The 27,308-nt window shown below is 33.7% G+C and overlaps 1 protein-coding gene across 2 annotated transcripts in view; it reads left to right on the top strand.

Annotated features, from left to right (window-relative positions):
* GPR158 (G protein-coupled receptor 158) overlaps positions 1 to 27,308 on the top strand; it is a 410,138-nt gene that overhangs the window by 359,748 nt on the left and 23,082 nt on the right. For both annotated transcript variants that reach the window (XM_072825311.1, XM_072825312.1), the window contains one exon: positions 20,624 to 20,862. In XM_072825311.1, coding sequence (XP_072681412.1) covers positions 20,624 to 20,862 — 239 coding nt within the window. The remainder of the gene's footprint in view (positions 1 to 20,623; positions 20,863 to 27,308) is intronic.

The raw sequence follows: 27,308 nt of genomic DNA, 5'->3' as shown, positions 1-27,308 counted from the left end.
AAATAAAGAAGTGAGACTACATCAAAATAAAAAGCTTGTGCTCAAAAAGGAAACCACCAAAAAAATGAAAAGGCAACCTACCAAATGGGAGAAAATATTTGCAATTCATATATCTGATAAGGAGTTAATATCCAAAATATATAAAGATCTCATAAAACTTTAAATAACAAAAAAAAAAATTCTGATTTTAAGATGGGTAGAATAGACAATTTCTAAAGAAGACATGCAAATAGTCAACAGGCACATGAAAAGATGCTCAACATCACTATTTATCAGTGAAATTCAAATCAAAACCACAATGAGATATCATCTCCCACCTGTCAGAATGGCTATTATCAAAAGAACAAGAAATAACAAGTGTTGGCAAGGATATAGAGAAAAGGGAACCCTCTTACACTGTTGTTGGGAATGTAAATTGGTGCAATCATTATGGAAAACAGTGTAGCGGTTCCTCAAAACATTAAAAATAGAACTACCATATTGTCCAGCAATTCCACTTCTGGGTATTTATCTGAAGAAAACAAAACACAAACTTGAAAAGATATATGTACCCCATGTTCATTGCATCATTATTTACAATAGCCAAAATATGGAAACAACCTAAGTGTCCACTAATGGATGAATGGATGAAAAGATGTGGTAGATATATACAATGGAATACTACTCAGCCATAAAAAAGAATGAAATATTGCCATTGAGATAAAATGAATGGACCTGGAGGATATTATGTTAAGTCAAATTAGAGAAATACCAATACTATATGATCTTACTTTTATATGTAGAATCTGAAAAACAAACAAAAAAACCAAGCTCACAGATACAGAGAACGGACTGGTGGTTGCTAGAGGGTAGGTATGGGGATGAGCAAATTGGGTGAAAGGAGTCAAATAGTATAAAATAAGTAGAGCATGTGAATATGGTTAATAGTATTATATTGCATATTTGAAAGTTACTAAGAAAGTAGATCTTAAAAATCTTTATTATAAGAAAAAACTTGGTATCTATGTATGGTGACAGATGTTAACTAGACTTATTGTGTTGATCATTTCATAATATACAAATATTGGATCAATCATTATGTTGTATACCTGAAAGTAATATGTTATTTGTCAATTATACCTCAATTATTTTTTAAAAAGGAAAAAGAAGGCAAATTACAGACTGGGAGGAAATATTCATTATATATATATAAATATTCAAAATACTTTATTCATAACATATAAAGTTCTACAAATTATGAAAAATCAAACAATACAATAAAAAATGGGAAATTGAAGAGATACTTCATAAAAGAAGACATACAAATAGCCAATAGCACATAAAAATGTGCAATTGTTATTACTGATTGGAGAGATTAAAATTAAAATCATGGTGAGATATCATTTTATAACCACTAGAGTGGCTACAATTAAAAAGATTAACACCACCAATGTTAGTGAGAATGTGGAACAGATGAGACACTCATACATTGTTAGTGAAATTGAAAAATGGCATAGCTACTTTAGAAAACTCTTTGATATTTTCATACAAAGTTAAATATGCAATTCTATATGACCAAGAAATTCTATTCCTGGACATTTACCCAAGATAAATAATAACATACCCATACCCTTGTACAAGAATGATCACAGTGGCTTTCTTTATAATAGCCCCAAAATTGAACCGACCCAGTGTTCAACAGAAAAATGGATAAACAAGTTATAATAATTCATACAAAGGCATATTATTACTGAGTAATAAAAAAGACTCTAATTATCCACAATAATATGGAAAAATCTCAAAGATGTGTTAAGCAAAACAAGAAAAGTTCTATGTAATTCTATTTATCTGTAAATCAGCTAAAACTAATCTATATGGAAAGAAATTAGAAAGGTAGTTGTATCTTGCCAAATGCCAGTGGAGACTGGCTGAAACAAGTGCACGGAATTTCCTGAACTGACAAAAGTGTGGGTTAGTATCAGAGGTAGAATTTAGTGATTCATCAGCTGCATATAATGAGCCAGTGCTCATTACTTCAGGTGCCCTCTTAATGCCCATCCCCCAGGTACCCCATCCCCACCTTCCTCTCCTTTCCAGCAATCCTCAGTTTGTTTCCTATAGTTAAGGGTCTCTTATGATTTGCTTCCTCTCTGTTACAATCTTATTTTATTTTTCTTGCCTTCACCTATGTTTATCTGTTTTGTTTCTTAAATTGCACATATGAGCAAAATCATATGGTATTTGTCTTTCTCCATAAATAAATTTAACTTTAATAAAAGAACTATATGGCAAAAAAAAGAAAGTGAAAACCCACAATACAGGAGAAAATATTTGCAAATTATTTATCCGATAAGGGTCTGGTATCCAGAATATGTAAAGAAGTATTACAACTCAACAAGTAAAGGACAAACAATCCAACTTTAAACATGAGAATTGAATTGAATAGACAGTTTTCCAAAGAAGATACCCAAATGGCCTATATGTACATGAAAAGATGCGTAACTTTTCATTAGTCACTAGAGATATGAAAATCAAACCACAGTGAGATAGCACTTCAAACCTACAAGTTTGGTTGTAGTCAAAAAGTCATAAAATAACAGGATGTGGAAAAAATAAAAACCTCATACATTGCTGGTAGGATTGTAAAATGGTACATTTTCTGAAATAGTTTGGTTCCTTAAAATATTAAACATAAAGTACCTTATCACCCAACAGTTCCACTCCTAGATATATACCCATATACCAACTGATGAATGGATAAACAATCTGTGGTATATCCATACAATGGAGTATTATTCATCAGGAAAAGTAATGAAGTGATGCTATATAGTCTATGATTTCATTTATGAGATATTCATAATAGACAAATTTATGGAGACAGAAAGTAGATTAGTGGTTACCAGGGTCTGGGGGAAAAGGAGGAATGGGGAGTAATAGTGGGTATGAAGTTTCTTTTTGGGATGATGAAAATGTTCTGGAATTAGATCAGGATTATGATAGAGTTTTAGGAATATACTAAAACCACTGAATTTTAAAAATATACCATAAGATGGTGAATTTTATGATATGTGAATGCCGTCTTTGAAAAAGAATTACTCAAATAATTATAAAGGTTCAATCAAGAAAAGGTAAACAAGGTATGTCGGTTTGTATGAAAAACAATAACTTTCTATTTACCTTTAAATTGGAGATGACAATGATGGCAATTTCCTATTTACAATCTGAAATGTAAACCTGAAATACATAGGAATAATCCTAAGAGTTGATTGATATATGTTACCAAGATGAAAGCACCACAAAACTTTTAGAGAGAAAACCCCCCAAAACAATAGAATGAGAAAGGCCAATTCAACAAACAAGTATTTGAAAATTAGCTTTGTCTAGAAAATTTAGCTCACAGTCTCATCGCAACTTACAAGAATTTCAACAAATTATAAAACTCAATGCAAAAAAATTGAATAAAACAATGAGAAATTATGGATTAATATTTCATTTGTTTCAAAAGAGAACATCATTTTTCATTATAACTTGACAGTTGTAGTCAATAATATTAAATATCCGAGGGGTAAGATAGCCTCATACTTTGCAGAACAGAGTATAAATGAAATGGTATAATCTACTAGAAATATTTGGTAAAATGTATCCAGAGTTTTTTAAAAGTGAGTTATTTTTTGAAATCTAAAGAAAAAATTAAGGGTGTGCACAAAAATCTATCTGCAAGACTGTTCATATTCTGAAAATATGGTGAACGACTGGAGCGCACATAGGCAGAAACACAGATTATGCTCTAGGTCACAGCAAGAAAATAGAATGTGGGATCCCTGGATGGCTCAATGGTCTAGTGCCTGCCTTCGGACCTGGGTGTGATCCTGGAGATCACAGGATCGAGTCCCACATTGGGCTCCTTGCATGGAGCCTGCTTCTCCCTCTGCCTGTGTCTCTGCCTCTCTCTCTCTCTCTCTCTCTCTGTCTCTCATGAAGAGAGAAAGAAAAGAAAGAAAGAAAGAAGAAAGAAAGAAAGAAAGAAAGAAAGAAAGAAAGAAAGAAAGAAAGAAAGAAAGAAAGAAAGAAGAAAGAAAGAAGAAAGATGAAAGAAAGAAAGAAAGAAGAAAGAAAGAAGAAAGAAAGAAAGAAAGAAAAGAAAGAAAGAAAGAAAGAAAGAAAGAAAGAAAGAAAGAAAGAAAGAAAGAAAAAGAAAGAAAGGAAGAAAGGAAGAAAAGAAAGAAAGAAAGAAAGAAAGAAAGAAAGAAAGAAAGAAGAAAGAAAGAAAGAAAGAAAGAAAGAAAGAAAGAAAGAAAGAAAGAAAGAAAGAAAGAAAGAAAGAAGAAAATAGAATGTCCAGTCAGGCAGTCTGGGAAGATGACATGCAGAAGAGAGGTTTGTCAGTGGTTGTGGAGGATTTTAGAATGTGGTAGAAAAACACATTACAATAGGCCCTAGTCTGTAAGCAAAGAATGTTATGAAAGGCACTTAAAAAAAAAAAAAAAAAAAAACAGATCAAACTCATATAAAAGGAGCCTTGAAAGAATAGTACCTATGCAGATTCCTTAATTTTTTCTATTAATTATACCCAGGTTTTACATAGATAAGACTTTTCCTATATTGTTTAGTCACTAGAAAATTTTTCCTAAGTTGGCATCTGTTCCAATATAAAAATATGAAACTTTATATCTTTAAAATCTGTTAAGCTTGTACTAACCATCTTTCTTCTCAATTACTTGTTCAATTAATTTTCAATCCATTCTAAATTTGACAAAAGAGATGAGACAGTGTTTCCCAATATGGTTAGTAATAGCTGATATGTTTATGAATTAATCCAGTAAGTTTCCATTTTCCATTCTTAGACTTTTGGTGGCTTTGGAGGAATGAGAAAAAAAATGTTCACTGGTGTGTAGGTTATAATAAAAAAATTAATGATTTGCATAAAAGATTACATGCTATCATATATATCATGCTATTTACAAATATAAAATGTTGTATGACAATGCTCAGAATTCCATGTTATATTTTAAAAATCATATAAACTATATATTATAATCCCAATATTATATTTTATATACATTAGAAAATACTAGAGAATAAAATTCATCTAAATGCTAACAGTATTTATATACAGCTAAGTTCTATTTTAGTGTTCATTTTTTTCTTTTTGTTTATAGTTTTCTATTTCTTTTTACTTTGTCAAATATTATAGTTTTAATGAGAGAATCAAATTGCATGTAAAAATAGCTGAGTCTTTGTGATACTGTATAACACTTATGGTCTGTAATAGGCAAAGTGATGTCGTAGGCACTTCGGGACCTACAAAATTTAAGTCAAAGAGTTTTAAATCTAGCGATTAGACAAAGTATAAATAGTTAAAAAGCATGAGAACCAAAGAGCAATCACAATAATACTTCATAATTAATTTCCAAAGTTTCATTGACATGGACATGACCAAAAGTTCTTCTATTTCAAGATTTATTAATATCATCTGAAGAGTTAATAATATTACCAGTCAAACTGACCGGTATTTACATCCTCATACAGCAAATCTCCTGAATTTCTTTTGTGGTGGCATCTTCTACTTGCTACCTAATATATTTTGTTTGTGTATTTTACTGTGTGTTAAGGTAAAGGTGAATGCAACAGTAATTTTAGAGTTTTTAATATATTTCATTATTTTATTATTTATAGAGTTTTTAATATATTTCATTATTTTATTATTTATATTGTTTAGTATTTCTCTTATATGAGACCAACACCTAAAATTGGGCTAAATATATTAATGTGCAGCTATTCATTAAGAATTTTTTCTTATTTTTATAAGTAATAACACATACAAAAGAGTAACTGTATATTTGCAAAGAATTTCGTCATCTTTTTTGTGGTTCCTTATAGTCTGGCACTATTCTTTATCTATAAATGCATGCTGAAGAGACTGAAAGACCTACAGTATTAGATCTTATAAAACTTGGGATGCCTGGGTGGCACAGTGGTTGAGCATCTGCCTTTGGCTCAGGACATGATCCCAATCCAGGAATCAAGTCCCACACCGGGCTTCCTGCATGGAACCCTGCTTCTCCCTCTGCCTGTGTCTCTGCCTCTCTCCATCTGTGTGTCTCTCATGAATAAAAAAATAAAATCTTTTTAAAAAAGGACTTTATAAAAATTTTTAAATTCTCCGTAGAAAGCAAAACAAGTTTTCTATTTCAACCACATTCCAATTTGAACAATCATGATTGAAGAGAAAACAGCCTCAAAAAACTTTGCCTTAGGATATCCCTGGAGAAATACTTCTCTGTGATTAACCTATTTCAGAGGAAACGGGTTTTGCTTTGCTTTATTCATATAGCAAAACTAAATCATGGTTTAGAAGTAAGAACAAAAAAAAAAAAAAAGAAGAACAGATCAAAATTTAAATAGTAACATTAAATGGTGTCATTTTAGAAATTTTCTAACTACAAAACCATACAAATAGTGATATGTTTCCCTTTTGAGATTGCAATATAATTGCTCATTTAACTAATAATGCTATTAGGCAACCATCTGTAATAAATTTGTTTTTATATTTTGTCTTAAATCATATTTTTGAATACCAAAATGTCATATTAAATAGTAAAACGTTAAATTCTTAAAACACCAAAACCTGGAATGAAATTTTAATTTAAAATTATTTCTGCTGGGGTACCTGGATTGCTCTTTTGGTTAAGCAGCCAACTCTTGATTTCAGCTCAGGTCATGATCTCAGCGTCCTGGGATGGAGCCCCCATTCAAGCTGTGCACTCAAAGGGGAGTCAGCATGAAGATTCTCTCTCCCTCTCCCCTTCCCTCTGCTCATGTGCACTCTCTCTCTCTAAAATGAATAAATCTTTAAAAAATTATTTTATCAGTGCTAAATAATTGAAATATAAGGACAAAACCTATTTTTATACTTGGCCATAGATTTTATATTTACCCTGGATGTAAGGAAAGGAACAGGCACATGTAATTCTTAACTTTTAATAATCTAATTTCTTCTCCTTCATCTTCAGAATGATTAATTAATTATCTGCTTATTGTGTGAAATATCTTTGTGTAGTAAGTTGAGGGTGGGAGAACAGTGGAGAAGGAGCAATAGTGTCTATATTTAAATCTTTCTCTGCAAGATTTTATCCAAAACTTTTCAAAATTAAGCATCTTTGGAGCACAAGCACTCAATTGCTATGAAAAGTTCTTTACTTGCAATATTGTTTCGCTTCAAACAATTCCAAAGGAATGTGGTTTAGGAAACAGGTGTTTTTGCCAAGTTAAAACAAAGAAGGTCTGAATTTAGACCAATTAGTATTATTGACCTCTATTTTAGGGAATCAAGCATGCTTTTGAGTATCAGATTTCTTCCATTTTTTTATAGGCCTAAGATGACAGAATGAACTCCTGTGAGAAAGGAATGGTCACACTGCAGATACACTAGTGCAAAGCCCAAGTTTTAATGCTAGTGCATCTTACCTCAGTTCCCTGGGAAGGGGGGTGGAGAGAAAGTACAACCAAATGACTAAGGACACCCTGGGACTGCAATAGACAGGGGCTGCAATGTTCAGGAAGGCACAGAAGAATTTTTTCCTTTTCTGCTGGAATAAGAACAATTGTATATTTTTTTATTGAGGTAAAATTCATACAACATCAAATCCATCGTTTTAACCATTTTAAAATGTACAGTTCTGGCTTTTAGTACATGCATGATGTTCTATGACCGTTACCATTATCTAATTCCAGAATACTTTTCATCACCCCAAAAATAAACTTGATGCCCATTGAGCAGACCACCCTAGCCCCGTGCCCCCAGATCCTGACAACCACAAATCTGCTTCCTGTCCCTACAGATTTAGCTATTCCAGATTCATAGAAATGGAATCATACAATATGTGGCTCTTTGTGTCTGGCTTCTTTCCCATCACATAATATTTTCAAGGTTTGTCCAAGTCATAATATGTATCAGTACTTCATGGCTTTTTATTAATAAATAATATCCCATTGCATGTATATGCTGCACTTGGTTTATCCATTCATCATTTGATGGATGAGTTGTTTCCAGTCTTCACTATTATAGATAATGTTACTATAAACACTCATATACAGGTTTTTTTGTATGAATCTGTGTTTGGGTTCTCATAGGTATGTAATAGCAGGAGTGGAATTGTTTGGTCACATGTTAAATCTATGTTTAACATTTTGAGGAACCACAAAATTGCTCTCCATGGAGGCTGTATCATTTCCTCTTCCCACCAGCAATGTATGAGCCTTCCAGCCTCTCCACATCTTCATCAACAGTTATTTTCTACCTATTTTTATTATAACTATCCCAGTCTGTGTGCTTTTGATATACATTACTCCAGTGACTAATGATGTTGAGGTTAATTTCATGTGTTTTTATCTCTGTGAAGAAATGTCTATTCAAGTCCTTTATTTTTTTAATTAGACTGTTTGCCTTTTTGTTGTTGCATTTTATGAGTTCTTTATTTATTCTGAATATGGACCCTTATTAGATAAATTATTTGAAAATATTTTCTTCCAATTCTGTGGATTTTCTTTTTCCCTTTCTTGATAGTATGCCTTTATATACAAAAAAAATTTATCTTGATGAAGTTCAATTAATTTTTTCTTTTGTTACATGCACTTTTGGTATCATATTTAAGAAACCATTGCCTAATCCCAGATCAACGTTTTTACTTCTTGCAAGCATTTCATAGCATTAGCTCTTATATTTGGGTCTTTGATTCCTTTGAAATTAATTTTTGTATATCATGTAAGGTAGAGGTCTAAATTTCTTTTGCATCTGATATCCATTTGTCCCAGGACCATCTATTAAAAAGACTATTCCTTTTTTTTTTTTTTTTTTGAAAGAGAGAGAGAATGTGTGTGCACACATGTGAGAATTATAAGGGGGAGGCAGAGGGAGAGAGAAAGAGAGAGAGAATCACAGCAGGCTCCACACTCAGCATAGAGCCTGATCCTACCACCTCAGATCATGACCTGAGCCAGAAACAAGAGTGGAACACTTAATCAACTGAGCCACCCAGGCACCCCAAAACTATTCCTTATTGAATGGTCTTGACATCATTATCAAAACTCAGTTGAACATGGATGTAATAAAGGTTTTACTTCTGGATGATCGATTTTATTCTATTGATCTATATTATGGAATAAGTGTAGCTTTATAGCAACATTTGAAATCAGAAAGTGTGAGTCTTCCTTCCTACTTAGTTTTTTTCCTACATTATTTGGCCATTTGAAATGTTTTGCAATTTCATATGAATTTTAGTATCAGTTTGTCCACTCCTGAAAATAAGTCAGTTGAAATTTTAATAGGGAATGCATTGCAATCTCTGGATTGACTTGAATCTACAGATCAATTTAGGAAGTATTGCCATCTCAGCAATATTATGTCTTCTGATCCATGAACACAGAAGGTCTTTCCATTTTCTCAGGTCTTCTTTAATTTCTTTCAGTGATGTCTTACAGATTTCAACATACACATCTTTTACCTCCTTGGTTAAATTCACCACTAGGTATTTTACTCATTTCAGTGCTATAGTAAATGGAATTGTTTACTCAATTTCATTTTTGGATCTCTAGTATACAGAAATAAAAGTGATTTTTTGTATGTTGAATTTATATCTTGTGATTTTACTAAATTATTTTTTAGCTCACATTATCTATGTGTGTGTATTCTTTAGGGATTGTTATATTTAAGATAATGTCATGTACTAATAGGGATAGTTCTACTTCTCCTGTTCCAATATGAATGCCTTTTTTTTCCTCAACTAATTGTCATGGCTAGAATTTTTGGTACAGTGATATGTAGAAGTGGTGAGAATGACATTTTTGTTTATGATATTAGAGGGAAATATTTCAGTTTTTCACCATAGAGTATGATATTAGCTGTAAGTTTTTCACTGAAACTCAATAAGAATCAAGTTGAAGAAGTTACCTTCTATAGCTATTGATGTTTTTATCATGAAAGAGTGTTGGATTTTTGTCAAATGCTCTTTTCTGTATAAATTAAGATGATCATATTTTCTTCATTCTATTACTATGGTATGATTTTTCTTTATTACTTGGTATAATATATTGATTGATTTTTTTATGTTGAACCACCTTGCACTCCAAGGATAAATCCCACTTGGTCATTGTATATCAACCTTTTAATATGCTTTTGAATTTGGTTTGCTAGTATTTTCCTTAGGAATTTTGCATGTATATTTATAAGGGATATTGGTTTGTAATTTTTTTCTTGTGATGTCTTTTAAGATTTTATTTATTAGAAAGAGAAAGCATGCAAGTGGTGGGGGGCAGGGGGAGCAGAGGGAGAAGGAGAGAGCACTCCCCCCCCCCCCCCCATGTGGAGCCTGATCTCACAACCCTGAAATCATGACCTGAGCCAAAATCCAGAGTCAGACACTTAACCGACTGAACCACCCAGGTGCCCCTCTTGTGTGAGGTATTTATCTGGCTTTGGAGTCTAAGTAATGCTGGCCTCATGAAATAATTTAGAATGTGCTTTTTCCTCTTCTACTTTTAGAAGAGTTTCAGAAGAATTGGTGTTAATTCTTCTTTAAGTGTTTGGTAAAATACACTGGTGAAACCATCTGATCCTGACTTTTTTTTTTCCACCGGAAAGCTTTCAATTACTGATTCAATCTTTTTGTTTATTATAAGTCTTTGGAGATGTCTACTGTCTACTTCTTGAGTCAATGTAGGTAATTTGTGTATTTCTAGGAATTAGTCCATTCCATTTAGGTTATCTAATTGTTTTGTCATAGAGTTGTTCATAGAATTCTCTTATAATCTTTTTTATTTTGTAAAGTTGCTAGTAATGTCTTTGCATTCCTGATTCAGTAATTAATATGAGTTTTCTTCCTATTTCTTTATCAGAGTAAATAAAAGTTTGTCAATTTTGTTTATCCTTTCAAAGAACCAACTGTGGTTTGCCTATTGTCTCTATTGTTTCTCTATTATTCATTTCATCTTATTCCTCTCTAAAATTTATTATTTCCTTCCTTCAGCTTTCTTTGGATTTAGTTTGCTTTTTATTTTCTAGTTTCTTTTTTTTTTTTAATTTTCTAGTTTCTTACATTGGGAAGTTATTGATTTGATATATTTATTCTCTTTTGAATAAAGGCATTAGCAGTTATAAATTTCTCTCAAAACATCACATTTGCTAAAACTCGTAAGCTTTGGTATGTTGTATTTTCATTTAAATTTATCTCGGATTATTTTCTAATTTCTTATGTGATTTCCTCCTTAACTCATTGGTTGTTTAAGAATGTGCCATTTAATTTCCACATATTTGTTAATTTTTCAGATTTCCTTGTTATTAATTTCTAATGCCAACCTACTGTGGTCAGAGAAGATACTTTGTATGATTTTAATCTTTTTTAATTTATTATGACTTTTTGGCCTGATTTGTGTCTATCCTGAAGAATGTTCTCTGTGCACTTGAGAAGAATGTATAATCTGCTATTGTTGGTGGAGTGTTCTCTATATGTCTGTTAGATCTAGGTGACTCATGATGTTCTTAAAGCCCTTAATTGTATTATTGCCTGTCTAGATAGTTGATCCATTTTTAAAATCAGGGTGTTGAAGTCTCCAACCATTATTGTAGAACTAACTCTGTTTCTCTTCTCAATTTTGTTAATATTTGCTTCATACATTTTGAGGCTCTGTTTTTTGGTGCATATGTATTTACAAATATCAGTATTTTGATGAATTGACAGTTTTATAATTCCATAATGTCTTTCTTTGTCTCTTTTAACAAATTTTGTCTTAAAGTATTTTTTATCTGATATTAACATATCCATTCCAGCTCTCTTTTGGTCACTATTTGAATGAGATATCTTTTTCCATTATTTTAGTTTAACCTATTTGTTTCTTTGGGTCTAAAATGAATCTCTTGCAGACAACATACAGTTGGATCTCGTTAAAAATCTATCCTGCCATCTGTCTTTTGGTTGGAGAACTTAACCAATTTACATTTAATGTAATTGTAAGGAAGGACATACTTCTATGATTTTGACATTTGTTTTTATATATCTTTTATCATTTTTATTCCTCAATTCCTCCATTACTGTCTGCTCTTATGATAAATCAGTGTTTTCTAATCCCCCATTTTTATTCTTTCATTTTTTCCTGTATTGGTTATTTTCTCTTTTTTAAAAGATTTTATTTATTTATTCATGAGAGATACATAGAGAGAGGCAGAGACACAGGCAGAGGGAAAAGCAGGCTCTTTGTGGGGAGCCTCATGCAGGACTCCATTCCAGGACCGAAGGATCACACCTGAGCTTAAGGCAGACGCTCAACCACTGAGCCACTCAGGTGCCCCTATATATTTATTTTCTTAATGATTGCCCTAGTGATTACAATTAACATTCGAAAAATATAATAACCTGGTTTAAATTAATACCAACTTGCTTTTAATAGTACAAAAACCTGGCTATATATCACTCTGCCCTCCCTCTTCTTTTACACTGTTAGTGTCAAAAATATAATCTTGCAACATTGTGTACCCATCAACATAGATTTATACTTATTATTGTCTTTTAAGTTATGTAAGAAAATAAGAGCATAATAAACCAGGAATGCCTGGGTGGCTCAAAGGTTGAGTATCTGCCTTTGGCTCAGGGTCCTGGTCCCCCATGGGGGACCTGCTTCTCCCTCTGCCTATGTCTATGCCTCTCTCTGTGTGTCTCTCATAAATAAATAAAATCTTTTAAAAAATTAAAAAGAACATTACAAACTGAAACTACATTAATACGGACTTTTATATTTATTTCTTTGGTTACCTTTACCAATGTTCTTCATTATTTCACGTGAATTTCAGTCTAGTGTCTTCTATTTCAGCTAAAGGACTTCCTTTAGTATTTCTTTAGAGCCTATCTCCTAGTGATGAACTCTCTCAATTTTATCTGGGAATATCTTAATTTTTCCTTCATTTTTGAAAGACAGTTTTGTCAGACATAGAATACTTTGTTGACAAGATTTTTTTTTTTTTTTTCATTTTAGTATTTTGAATATGTTAGCCCACAGCCCTCTGGCCTCCATGGTTTCTGATAAGAGAGTAGATTTTAATCTTACTAAGAATCCCTTGTATGTAATGGGTCTTTTCTCAGATTGCTTTCAATATTTTCTCTTCATGTTAGCTTTCAACAGTTTGATTATAATGTATCTGAAGGGTGAGTCTCTTTGAGTTCATCCTACTTTGATTACTTGAGCTTCTTGAATATGTAGATTTAAGTCCGTAATTAAATTTGAGAGATTTCAGTCATTATCTCTTCAAATGTTCCTTTTGGCTTTTTTCTCTTGTCTTTCTGGAACTCCCAGTTTATAAATATTGATATTCTTAATAGTGTGTCACAGGTCTCTTAGGCTATGTTCATTACTCTTCATTTTATTTTCATTTCTGCTCCTCACACTGTATAATCTCAATTGACCTATATTCGAATATACTAACTCTTTATTCTACATGGTCAAATCTTCAGTTAAATCCTTTTAGTGAATTTTTCATTTCAGTTATTGTACTTTTTAACTCCAGAATTTCTATTTGTTTCCTTTTTATAATTTCTATCCACTTATTGATATTTTTTATTTAGTGAAATATCATTCTTTCTTTAGTTCTTTGTGCATGATTTTCTTTAGCTTTTTGACCATATGTAATACAGTTGAAGTCATTGTCTAGTAAGTACAATGCCTGGGGGATCCCTGGGTGGCTCAGCGATTTAGCACTTGCCTTTGGCCCCGGGGTGTGATCCTGGAGTCCCAGGATGGAGTACCACATCAGGCTCCCTGCATGGAGCCTGCTTCTCCCTCTGCCTGTGTCTCTGCCTCTCTCTCTCTGTGTCTCTCGTGAATAAATAAATAAAATCTTAAAAAAAAAAATAAAGTACAATGCCTGGGTTTCCTCAGAAACAGTTTCCATATTCTTTTTTTTCATATGGACCACACACTCATTTCTTTGCATTTTTTTTTTGAAAACTGGACTTTTTGAATATTATAATATAATCTGGAATCAAACTCTTCATCCCCCCCTAGCATTTATTTTTGTTCCTTGTTGTGGTTGCTGTTGTTTGTTTACTGGCTTTTCTGAACTAATTTTGTAATATCTGTATCTTTTGTTATATATACCAATTGAAGTCTGTTCTGTTGATTTAATAATGAGCTAATGATTTAACAGAGATTTCCTTACAGCCTTGAACAAATAAAACTTTTTAAAATTTCTTATTTTTTGCACATGACTTTGTGTGTATATGTATATGTTGGCACATGCTTTCAACACTCAGGCACTTTACAACTTTGCCTTAGACTTTATTTCCTCTTGTGCAGAGCCTTAGGTCAGCAAGATATGAAAATTTAAGGCCTTATATATATTCTGAGCATTTTTCAGCTTTCTAGATGCCTGGGAATAAAGAGAAGCTTTTCAAAGCCTATTTTGCCCAGCAGATCTCATTCCCCAGCCTTTCTTCCTTTTTTATTTAGTCTGTTGTTTGTCTTAACCATGATCCCTTGTCCCAGGTGGCATCAAGCAATCCATTTTCCTTTAAATATCTTAGTCAAATGACCCTCAGGTTACTACCTCAGCCATGGGAGGGTTCCCACAGGAGAAATAAAGCAGGCCCTTTGAAATGCAAATGAAAGGTACAATGAGATATCACAACACATCTTCAGAATGGCTAAAATTAAAAACACAGGAAACAATTGTTGGCAAGGATGTGAGGTAAAAGGAACAATCTTGCAAACTGGTACAGCCACCATAGTAAATAGAATGGAGGCTCCTCAAAAAGTTGAAAATAGAACTACCCTATGATCTAGTAATCACACTATTGGGTACTTACCCAAAAAAATACAAAAACACAAATTCAAAGGGATACACACACCCCTATATTTATTGCAGCATTACTTACAATAGACAAATTATGAAAGCAATCCAATGTTCATCAATAAATGACTAGATACAGAAGATGTGGTATTATATGTAATGGAATATTATTTGGCCATAAAAAGAATAAAATCTTATCATTTGCAATTATATAGATGGAGCTAGAGAGCATAATGCTAAGCAAAATAAATGAATCAGAGACAAAAATAACATGATTTCACTCATATGTGGAATTTAAGAAACAAAATAAATGACTAAAGGAAAAAAGAGAGAGAGAGAAATCAAGAAAAAGACTCGACTCTAGAGAACAAAATGGTCACCAGAGGGGAGATGGGATTAAAGAATACACTTAACATGATGAGCACTGAGTAATGTATAGACTTGTTGAATCACTATATTGTACACCTGAAACTAATATAACACTGCACGTTAACTGTACTGGAATTAAAAATAAAGGCAGGCCCTTTGAACTAGTCTTCCAGGGAGCCTCCAGAAAGGTCAAAATGAACAACCACAATTTTTTTAAGAATAAAGCCCATTGTGTTCGCGTATTCCCCTGTCCTGGGAATGCAGTCTGTTATCTCTAAGTTCACTACTGAACTGGGTAATGGGAGATCGGACACTGGATAGAACAGTGTTTTAAAATGTTAGAAAACTCTTTTACTCAGATTCAGCTCTTCTTTTGGTTAAGCATCCCCCTGGTTGCTATAAGCTTTTGATTCTCTTCCAGGATTCCAAAAAAGTTGATTCTAATAGTTTTTGCCACCTTATTCATTGTTTTTATGGATGGATGGAGTTGCAGGGTTCTTTATGCCTCTACTTTTGCTAATACCATTTCCCAAAACCATTATATTTTAATTGCCTTTTCATTTATGTTTACTAAATTATGATGAGGCTGAGACCAGGTAGATACCGCGTTTGCATTTCTAATAAGTTTACAGATGATGTAGATGATGATGGTTTGGAACCACTGGCCTAAAGCAAGCAATATCTATAAACTGAGCCATGAAAGAATAAGTAGGAATTAGCTAAATTAGGGGTAGTATTGTGGGGGGAAGAGCAGTGAGGAAAGCTGAAGGCAAAGGTTCAGACAGAGGAGACTTGGATGTAGTGCACAGGGACCTGCAAGTCTGTAGGAAAAGGAGAGTGATGAGAGATGAGGCTGCCAAGGCAGGAAGAAGCGATATTCAAAGGCATTCAGAGGCCTTTGACCATACTAAAGAGCTAGGTTTTGGGTGGAGAGCCACTGAAGGACTATAAAAAGGGAGCAACATGATCAGAAGTGATCATTGTGGCTTCAGTGTAGGGTGTGGACTGAAGGTGGGCAAGACCAATAAGTAGACTGTAATTAGCTACTGTAGGAGCAGGTTGATGACCAGGAGCTATAGAGTAGCAATGAAGATGGAGAAAAAAAAAAAGATTTGAAAGATATTTAAGAGGTAGAAATTAAATTCTTGAACACTCATTTCATGTCTGGAATGTAGGCGAGGGAAAAAAATAAAGTTTATTGGTAGGTTTCTGCTTTGATCCATTAAGTGTAATAGTCACGGGAGCAAGGAAGGCTAGAGGAACGAGGAATGGAGAGAGGGATGATTTAATCTGGGGACCTGTTGAGGTCTAGTGAGTCACTGAGTAGAGGGATTTTGAGCTCAGGAGAGACATCTAAACTAAGGCACAGATTTGGGACTTGCCAATACATAGATAACTGAAACAGAGAAATAGACGGAATTCCCTGGGTACAACAGGTACAGCAAGAAATAGATCTAGATGGCTACATTTAGGAGATTGTGGAGAAACACCGCCACTTAAGGGCAAACCTGGGGAAGAGGAGTCTGTGTTAGAGACTACAAAGTTGCTAACAGAGAAACGGGAAGAAAATCAGGAGAACATGACAGAATGGAAGCCAGTGCTTTAGCCATGCTGAAAGCTGGAAAGAGATCAAGTAAAATAAGGAGTAACAATATCAATTAGATATTTGAAGAAGGTAATTAATAACCTAAGTATAACTCCTGACAGTAAAGTTTCATGAATTCAAACCAGAAATATATAGGAAGTGAAAAAGTAGAAGCAGATAATATAGTGACAGCCAGTTCGTGTGTTGCCCTTTTCATTGTTTCAACATGATTTGTATGACTTTATCTGCTATTAATAATGAGAACAGAATGTATTTTTAAATATACTTTTTTATGTTAAATTCTGGGAATTTCTTGCTGTCTTCTTGTATATATTACTGCTTTCCTTCAGAAATAGTGAAATTTTCTGAACAGATAGGTAGACTGAAGATTTATCTTTGAAATAACAGTAGAAAAAGTAATTAAGAATTTTAATGATTGTATTTTTTTCCTACAGTTGTATTTCATATAAATGCATATCTAAGGATTTTGTTTTCAGAAGTTGGTTTCCAGGGAATGAACCCATATAAACTAACAAGAGCTTGTTTTTTAAATATATGGTAGAATTTTCTCATTTTATTTTAAGGCAATGCTAGAAAAATTCAACTTATTCCATTTTACCAAAACCAATATCCTGAAATGCTTAGGCAAAGGTACAGAATCGCTTTAGTATATTTCCCAGAATTCAAAAACCAGTAAAATCACTAACACAAGACTCATGACAGCTTTTGCTTTGGTTTTTCATCCCTGGAAATGAGATTATGGGACCTGTGATGATCTTGAATTCTCAGACCATGCAGTAAATACCCAAAGGGTCACCTGGAAAACATGAAAATTTATGATAATTTAGAATTGGGATTTATTGACTAAAAGATTATCCAACTGGGATCATACAGATTTCTTCTGAAAATGCAATGTGTATTTCCTGCTCTGTATTTTGTTATGTGATTTCCTTCAGCTGGAATATCTCCTTATATCTTTTCCACTTTCCTCAATTTCTATTGGTATCCATCAAAGTCCAGGTCAAATACCACCTATTTTATTAGATTACTACACTGACTATGTACATAAAACATAGAACATATGCTATTCCTTTTTTATTTAGTCTGTTGTTTGTCTTAACCATGATCCCTTGTCCCAGGTGGCATCAAGCAGTTATTTGCATATTTATTTCTAGTTAGACTGTAAACTTCTAGGACTATATCTTATTCTTCCATGTTGCCCCGCATAATGCCCAGCATATGATTATCACTATATAAATATTTGCTCGTTATACTTATATTTCAGTTATTTATATATGATTGTCACTATATAAAAAGTCATTCATTATGCTTATGTATTCAGTGTCTAGTACTAAAGAATTCTCCTTTTTCTGCCTAGCCAAAATATAGAAGACCATAAAAATGGGCCAGATTTCCTCTTTTGAGTTCCTAGTCATTCAAAATTTAGAATTCATTCAGGTATACCCAGAGACAATTATGTGTACATAGTGGCTGCAAGTTTCTCCTGCAGAAAATAAAATTGACACTGGCAAAAAATAATAATAATGATAATAACGACAATTTTTTAAATGTCTCTTATTTCTAAGAGTTCTCTGAATTTTTTGATCTGCTAATTATAATAGAAGGCTTCTTATAGGGTTAATCATTGACCAATAAGTTGATTAACTTGTTTAAAGCAAAAAAGCATTAAAGAAGTGTATAAGAGGCTGTGACTTAAAACACACAAATAATCATTTACCAACTTTTTAAAAGATTTATTTATTTCAGGGAGAGGGGGAGGGAGAGAGAACATGAGTAAGGTCAGGGGCCAAAGGAAAGGAAGAGAAATTCTCACACTGACTCTGAACTGAGCACAGAGACCCACACGAGGTTCAATCCCAGAACTCTGACATCATGACGTGAATCAAAATCAGGAGTCAGATGCTTAACTGACTGAGTCACCCACGTGCTCCTCACTTACCAATACTTTTGAGGAAAAACTTCTTTGACTATGGGTCAGGTATTTGGAGTGCATTATTCTCTTTCTAACATAAATTACTATAATCATTATTTACTGTTCAGTGTTGGTTCTTTAGATAAAAGTGTAAATCTAAATATTTTTAAAGTAATCTGAGTATAGACTTTCTAGATTCTTGTTTATTGACCACTCCAATAAACTAAAATTTCCTCATTTTCCCCTCAGTTAAAAGCCTATTTAATGACTTGCCGACATGGAGTCTTTCCAAAGCATTCGAGATAGATTATTTTATTTTATTTTATTTTATTTTGTTTTGTTTTATTTTTATTGGAGTTCAATTTGCCAACATATAGCATATCACCCAGTGCTCATCCTGTCAAGTGCCCCCTTCAGTGCCCATCACCCAGTCACCCCAAACCCTCGCCCACCTCCCTTTCCACTACCACTTGTTTGTTTCCCAGAGTTAGGAGTCTCTCTTGTTCTTTCTCCCTCACTGATATTTCCACTCATTTTCTCTCCTTATTTTATACAAATAAGTCTTTTTTTTACATCATGAGTAATTATTTTATTCGTAATTTAGTTAAATTATATAAGGTGATAACAATGGGCACGATTTGGGGACAAATACAACTGATTTCTTAACAAGTAGCAATTCCCCTGGTTGGAGCAAAAGCGTTTGAGGCACACTAGACAGAGCTAGCAAGTTAGCTGCCAGTACTAGCATTTACATGGCATGGGCAGTACTCAATATGTTTTACCTAGGGAATGGAGAATAGCCGTTAATCTGGTGAACTAGTAAAATGGTACTAGAGTAAAAAGAGCTACTATCCTCTTATTTTATACTAATATCTTTCTGACATTGTTCCACAGAAAAGTTAAGTGTAGGTATTTTATTCAGAATTAAATAACTTCACCCTTTGTGTTAGCTGAAGGACAATGGAGTTAAAGGTATAGGGAAGAAGGATAAATAAAAGTCTGCTGTAAAATAACTTTCTTTGTTGGATGTATTGTGTTGATTCAGGAAGAGCTACCAAAGGTCTATAGAGAGAAAAAAAAAGTATAATACATCTAGGCTATTTCAAGTATGCATGTTTCATTTCCAATTTCATCCCGATCTTCTTCCTTAATATAGTGATCTTAATTCAGTTACCCTAGTATTTAAATACCTCTCTCATTGTTTTCATGTTTATTTCATTATTTTTTTTGGTAATGTGATAAAATAATTACAAAGGGAAATCAATTTGTATAATTTTCACGGGATGCCTGGGTGGCTCAGCCTTCGACCCAGACTGTGATCCTGGAGTCTGGGGATCGAGTCCCACATCAGGCTCCCTGCATGGAGCCTGCTTCTCCCTCTGCCTATGTCTCTGCCTTTGTCTCTCTTCTCTCTGTGTATCTCATGAATAAATAAATAAAATCTTTAAAAAAAATAATTTTCAGAAAATGCCTTTCATGTTATTCTATTGTAAAAAATTAACTGGTTCAGGGAAGTTTTTGGCTTAGTATAATAGTGTGAAATCTAGCTACTTATTTTCAAGACTAGTTTTGATCCCTTGGAAATCTTGTTTGAGCCAGTTTGCCTCTGGATCCTTTTTTTTTAAGATCTTGAGTATGTTCCCTAAAATATTAAGACACACTCAAAATAATTTCATCCTGTACAAATCTGTTGACTCACTGCCATCTAAAGTAGAATATCTGTTTTGCTATTGGAAGATAAAAACTAGAATGAAATTAAGTGAAAATAAAAGCAATACTGTTTCTAGGTTTTTTTTTTTTTCATGTTAAAACTCTGCATAAGTAGGTTTTTGGTGGGCTTAAACTTCACCTAGAAGAATCAAATAATATGGAGTTTTTCTGAGTGCTAAGTTTGCCTTCACATTTTGATGTTTTGCTTTTCCAGGGTTTTGAAGGTGTTTCTTTCACGAACAGCCCAGCGGATTCCATATATGACTGGTGGACGGGTCATGAGGATGCTGGCAGTAATGCTCCTGGTAGTATTTTGGTTTCTTGTTGGCTGGACTTCGTCTGTTTGCCAGAATTTGGAGAGGCAGATTTCACTTATTGGCCAAGGGCAAACATCTGATCACCTCATCTTCAATATGTGCCTCATTGAGCGCTGGGATTACATGACAGCAGTTGGTATGTGGTCACTTATTTTGTGCGTTGTCTGGTCCTATTTCCTAAAATAGACTTCTTTAGAAGCCTTACCATACCCTTTTACAAAACTGAAAGGGATTTCACCTAATATGGTTTGGGTAAAACAATATCATGAAAAGGACAATGACATGTGAAATGCAGACTTTTTCTGAGTTTCCATTCTTTTTCAAAGGTATGTAGCTTTGTTGAGAAAATGTGGTCAAGTAAATTAGGAAGGAGAAATGCAGCAAATAAAAACAACTACTTCTTACAAAGAAAATTTCTGTTTTCCACCTTATCAGTGTATTCCCATTGTATTAACAATAGCTGTTTTCTTGATTTATTTCTTTAATTGGGAGGGGAAAAAAGGGAAACATACTAGTATTTTTTATATAGTTTAGGTCCTGTGATATTTCAGACTAGGGATGCAGGGCACATTTTGAGTAGAGATCTTCCCTGCAAAAATTTTACTTAATCTATGGCTCTTCTAAAGATAATTTATTAGGACTTCTCTGGAGGTCCAGTATTCCACAAAAATGAAGCCATGCTCCTTGGGGTTGGTGAGAGACTGTTCCATGCCTGAGAAACTGGAGAACTTGGAAGAACCACATGACATCTTAGGCCAGAAGCATAGGTTTTTCTGGCACCTTGATTTTTTGAAAAATGAGGAGGAGAAATCAATAGAAATTTTTCTGTTGTTAACATTAGGCTAGCTTAAGCCAAGCCTCTAAAGATACAAAAAATAATGAAAACAAATTTTTATTATTTTGTTGTCATTCCCCTCAGCAAACCACAGGACAAATCTTATTTTTATTTGGCAGTGAGTCTAATTCCTATTTTCTGCCCCCCCCCCATATTTGGCAATTTGTTGGTTGAATATTCACATTTAGTGTTTTGCTAGAAGTTAATAACAGATATATTTAGTTTACAATTTAAATGTAATGATATTTTTCCTGGGCAAGATATTTCAGGAATTTTATAGGCCTGATATCCATAATAATGAAGCAATTGTGAGTATATAAAAAGAATGGTTATAATGATAATTTGTAAAGCCAACCTTCATTATTTTGATCAATATCAAAAACATACCAGAAATTATCAATAGATATGTATCAGTAGATATCAATATTGAAGATAAAACTTAGAAGTTATCTGATTCTGACTTAAGTATAGATATAAATAAATTGTATAGGTATAAAATTTCTACTCAATAGAAACCTCTAAAGTTGTTTTACATTCTTCAATCCAAGTTAACCAAACTAGGAAAAATCATTTTCCCACATTACTGTGAAGAAAAGCCCGCTATATTTCTTTTCTGTTTTATAATACTCAAAATACATGCTTCATCATGGGTAGGGAATAAACAAGCAGAAACCATGGCCTATTTACCTAGCATTATCTGTATTTTGTATACCTTGGTTTTGAGATATATTGAAGGCCTTTTAAAATGTTCTTTTACATTCTGAAGAAAATGACATTTATGGTCTCCTGTCTCTATGTAGAAATAAATAGGAAAATATAGCTGACAGTAACCTGCAATTTATTCATTAAAAACTTTATATATAAGTAAAAGTTTCATACAGTAAACAAGACCCACTGAGTAAATTTCTTTAATGCTATGTTGAACACTTTGCAGGAGACATAAAATGTATGAAATTTCTGTTCCTCTTATCAAGTAGCTTACCATTGGTTTATATAAATAAATGGGAATTGTTAAAAGTTATTTTAAAAAAACAAAATTATGTGGTAAAGACTCTTGGTACAATAGTTCAATAAAGGAAGACAACAGTTTGGACCAGAACCCAGGAATCTTTAAAGGGAAGTTCTTTGAGCCATGGATAACACAGGTTATTGTAAAGTGGTACAGAAAACATTCCCTTTGATAGGAATAGTGGTAGAGGTGGATGGAAATTATATTTCCTTAGAAGGAAATGTCCATCTAAGAAAGATTATGTTGGAATACATTGTGATTAATTCTGGATAGTTAGGTTTATTGTGGGTCTTGAAAACCTGTTAAGGAATTTGGAGAACCAGAAATGTGATATGATAAATCAGTAAAGTCAATATAGATTGCCTTTAGGAGAGAGAGAGGGAAGGAGGGAGAGAGAAAGAGAGAATAGACCGACCAATTAAATTCATGGGTTTAGGAGGGAGAATCATTAGAAGGGAGAAAGAGCAGTGGTTCTCAAAAGTGGTCCCAGAATCGATGGCAGCAGCACACCTGGCAACTTGTTAGAAATGTGCATTCAGCGGCCCACCTACAGACTTTATAGGTCAGACACTGGAATCGTGGGGCCCCACAGTTTGTGTTTAACAAGCCCTCTAGGTAATTCTGATGCTACTCTAAAGGTAGAACTACTGACTTGAAGGAAATAATCAGATGAACTTACTAGAATATATATCACTTATCCTAACTTTGCTCTGGGCATTCCATGATACTCTGTTTCCCTGATCAATCACTAGAATATTCTTCACAATGATTATTTCAAGTCTTGTATTGCCTCCCCTTTTACACCTCCAAACTAACTAATATTCTTTTTTTCTCTTAAAAAAGTAAGATAGCAATCAGACATCAGTTGTCTTCCAATTCTTGTCAACATATCTGTAAATCTTCCTATATTCCTTCCCATTCTTATCCACCCCCCATGACCTAAACTAACTCTTGTGCCATGCTCATTCAACATTAACCCCCTTATCTCCAGTGACCTGTCTCACTTTCTATGACTTTCCTGTCATCTGAAACTCCCCTACCTCCCAAATCTCTCATTAAAGAATTCCATTCTGACCACAACTTTCTGTCTTATGTTATTTGTTTAACTACTTTGGCTGCAATAGCTCTTTATATTCATGGGCTATTTTTATTGTGTTTTACTGCCATTAAATTCTGCTTTCCTCCAAAGATACAGCTTACCAGGTAGCAAATTTTTCTACTAGCAAAGATGAAAACACATGAAAAAAGTAGGCATTCTTTAAATATAGTAATTCTGGATAATACCAGAGAAGGGGATGCACAGAGAGCAGGGAGGACTATGAGCTCACCTTCCTGGAGAGCCTGAGGTAGGTGGTATAAGAGAGAATAGCTTGAGATCCAGAGCTTGGGAGGGCTACAGAATGCAGTTCCTTGGACACTAAGCAGGTCTCAGTTACAGTAAGAAGAGAGAGAGAAGCTAAGAGAAGAGATTGTTATGGTGGGAAGATCTAGGTCATGGCTCTAGGACTGAGTTAAAAGTAGTAAAACTTGAGAGGCAGGCATTAAAATAATACTCCCACAGGTGTTAAATGATAATATTAGGGTCTCAGAAAATAAAAGACAAGTGACAGGGTGCAGAGACTCAAGAGGCGAGAAAAAGTTGAAAGGTGGTGATGGTGGCGGTGGTTTTGTTAGCTCCAGGCTCTGTTTCCATCCTATAAACTACTAGAACACCTTCGTTTCAACACTTTTCCTGCAGTGACACATTTCTCTAAAGAAAAGTCGAGACACATGGTTTAACAAATAGGAACAAATATTTGAAATTAGGACTCTCTTAAAAGAATCAGAGACATGTGGTTGCTATGATTTTTTTTCACACTACCCTACAGCAATTCCATTTATTTATCTTTCACATATCTTACATTTTTCTTTCTAGTGCGTGTAGCACTAGATATTCTGTATTTAACCTCTCTTAATTTAATGTTTTCTAATGTGCGGCAGATGCTTCTTTTCAGTTCTCTTTATATATTTCTATAAGTAGCATGTTTGCCCTTAGATTTTTTTATACTCAGACTGTTATTCAAGAATAAATTCTTGTATCTTCAGTCAGCCAAGAAGAAACCTGTACTAAAAGCTAAATTATTCCATTTCCTAAGTGGAAATGTTTCTATATAGGGGACAGGCTGCAGAGAAGCAATAGATAGGTTTTACCTTGAGGCTGTGAAAATCATTGTCAGGAAGCTCTGTACACTTAGATTAGGTCAGGAGTCAATTTAGAAAAAAAAAGAGAAAGTGGTGGTTAATACATTTATAAACATGCATTCTGGATTAGCTTTACCTATCAAAAAAGGATCTATTTTTTAAAAATACAAATTAAAGAGTCACTTGAAAGAGTGCAATACTTGTCTTCCCACTGAAGTAGAACTCTATTTAGAAATGTGGGTCATAAGTGTAAAGAATGGGTCTATTCTGTTTTTGCTCACTGTGCAGGGCACCTCCAAAACTGCTCAGACAGGTGATTTGCCTGCCACAAATGTTTCAGACCAGGTTTAGAAACTGCTTGGAAAAATCTCCAAACCTCTATGAGACTCAGTTTCTACTTTGAGGAAATATGTGAAAACATAGAAAGGGAGAAAAGATGACTTTCAGAATCCCATTGTTATTTAAATATGTTTATAATTTTCAATTATCATGTTTGCCCTGTATAAAAAATTGTGAGGTCACCTTTAAATGGAAAACAAATAAAGGTGTAAACATTGCAACTATAAAAGACAGATGAACAGGCAATGTGAAAAGTGTTTTATAGGCCCAATAGTTTGGGAGTTTTTTAATGATTTTTTAAAATCTGGTGAGAAATGAACTTCAAATTGTGGACGTTTCAGAATATTTCTGGATCAGACTAAATTCCTATAAAGACTTAAAGTGCTATACTGCTTTGAAAATCATCTATTAGAAAGATAATACTGTAGTACTTATACTATTCATTTATCACGTGGCTCAGCACTTTGAATTTTTCTGAGTATGTTTAAATATATTATCTGCCATTCATATTCTTCTATCTCCTCATCCCTCCTTTCTCTCCCAACCTGGTAGTTCTAACACTCCTCAACACCATTACTTAGCTTGTTCTCAGTATATCCCTGACACCTAACAAAGTATCTGTCAGCTCTTGATAAATATTTGCTGAAAGAATAAAGGATGAGCTCAGCTCCCTTTATCTTATAATATTTTCTATGGTCAGAATTACACCAGTTGACGAAACATTTAAAGCTAAAATTCTAGGGGTTACACAATTGTCCCCACATTCATTTTAATGGTAAAGTGTATGTTCAGATTTTGAGAGGTATTTTTGAGCAAGTTACAGAAACTAAATTGGCAATCCTTAGCCTTTTTATGAATTCTATCCCTGACTTGTCCAATAGTCAAAATAAGTGAATGGCATAAAGCTGGCTAGCAAATCAGAATTATAATTTTCAAAATATCACATGATGCATTTATAAATATTGAACTGGAATGAAACTGATACGCTCTTGATTATTGTATTATTTGACCATCCTTTTGGAGCTATGTAAAGGATAAGGGGGTTGAGACTAGAAACATTCTTCTGAATAAAGGGAGAAAGCAAATAAACATGCTTGGGAGTAGGAATCTCCAATTTTTTTCTAAATCTATTTACCCTATTTAGTAAGTTGGTAATCAGTTGTGCATGTTCAGGATTTTGCACAATAGCAATAAAATTTTTCATGGCTAAAAGTTAAGACTCTTACCCTAGGGGTTTCCTAATTTATTGGTAAAAACTGACAATTGAGTAGAATTAACTTCTTATACCTGAATTACCTTCATAATGTCATCGCTAGGATAAGGAAGACTACATCTTTTACACCTGGATTTAGTGCTTGTGGGTAGAGTCCTCCAGTATGGGGCTTCCAGGTTTGGAATACATAAATTTAATAAAGGTGGTGATACAATGCTTAGTTAGTTGGTTAGCAGTCAGTTTCTAACTACACATTCACAGCATAAACTGAAGATGGGGAAACAGTAGGATGACTAAGATAAGTTGGAATAAGTGAGCAGATTCTTACCTTATCTATAAGAAACAATAAGGTAGCAAAAGGATGACTAATAGATAGATCATAATGTCAAGGATATGTGGAACTTCTATTCCACGGCTAAATCAGACTTTAGTTCAGACTTAGGCAAGCACATTTCTGTTTGGTTACTTCTAGATAATGATAATCTAATGTGATTTAAAAGGGACATAATTGGGTAGCCTGGGTGGCTCAGAGGTTTAAGTGCCTGCCTTTGGCCCAGGGCATGATCCTGGAGTCCTAGGATCGAGTCCCATGTCGGGCTCCCTGCATGGAGCCTGTCTCTCCCTCTGCCTGTGTCTCTGCCTCTGTGTGTGTGTGTGTGTGTGTGTGTGTGTGTGTGTGTGTCTCCCATGAATAGATAAATAAAATCTTTAAAATTAGGGGGTCGGGGACATAATTGAGACTAAGGCTAGTTTGCTGCCTTCCTTAACTGAGCACAAGAATATACACAAAAAGTTCTATCCATCTTTCTATTTACCTTCTCTTATTCTACATATCTTTCTATATCGCTGTTGTGGCCTAATTCTCAATCACACTGACGTGATTTAATGACTATTCCTTGACAAGGACTCTTATAAATCAAGATCTTTGCCCATGTCTTCATAGTTGTGAAAAGTCCACCAGTATATGAAGTATCTTATGGTTTTGGAAACTTCTTAGAGCTTGAC

Source organism: Canis lupus, chromosome 5 (assembly GCF_048164855.1).
Source record: "Canis lupus baileyi chromosome 5, mCanLup2.hap1, whole genome shotgun sequence".
NCBI classification, from domain to species: Eukaryota; Metazoa; Chordata; class Mammalia; order Carnivora; family Canidae; genus Canis; species Canis lupus.
Note: the sequence above shows the minus strand (reverse complement) of the source record. Positions and strands in the feature narration are given on the sequence as shown.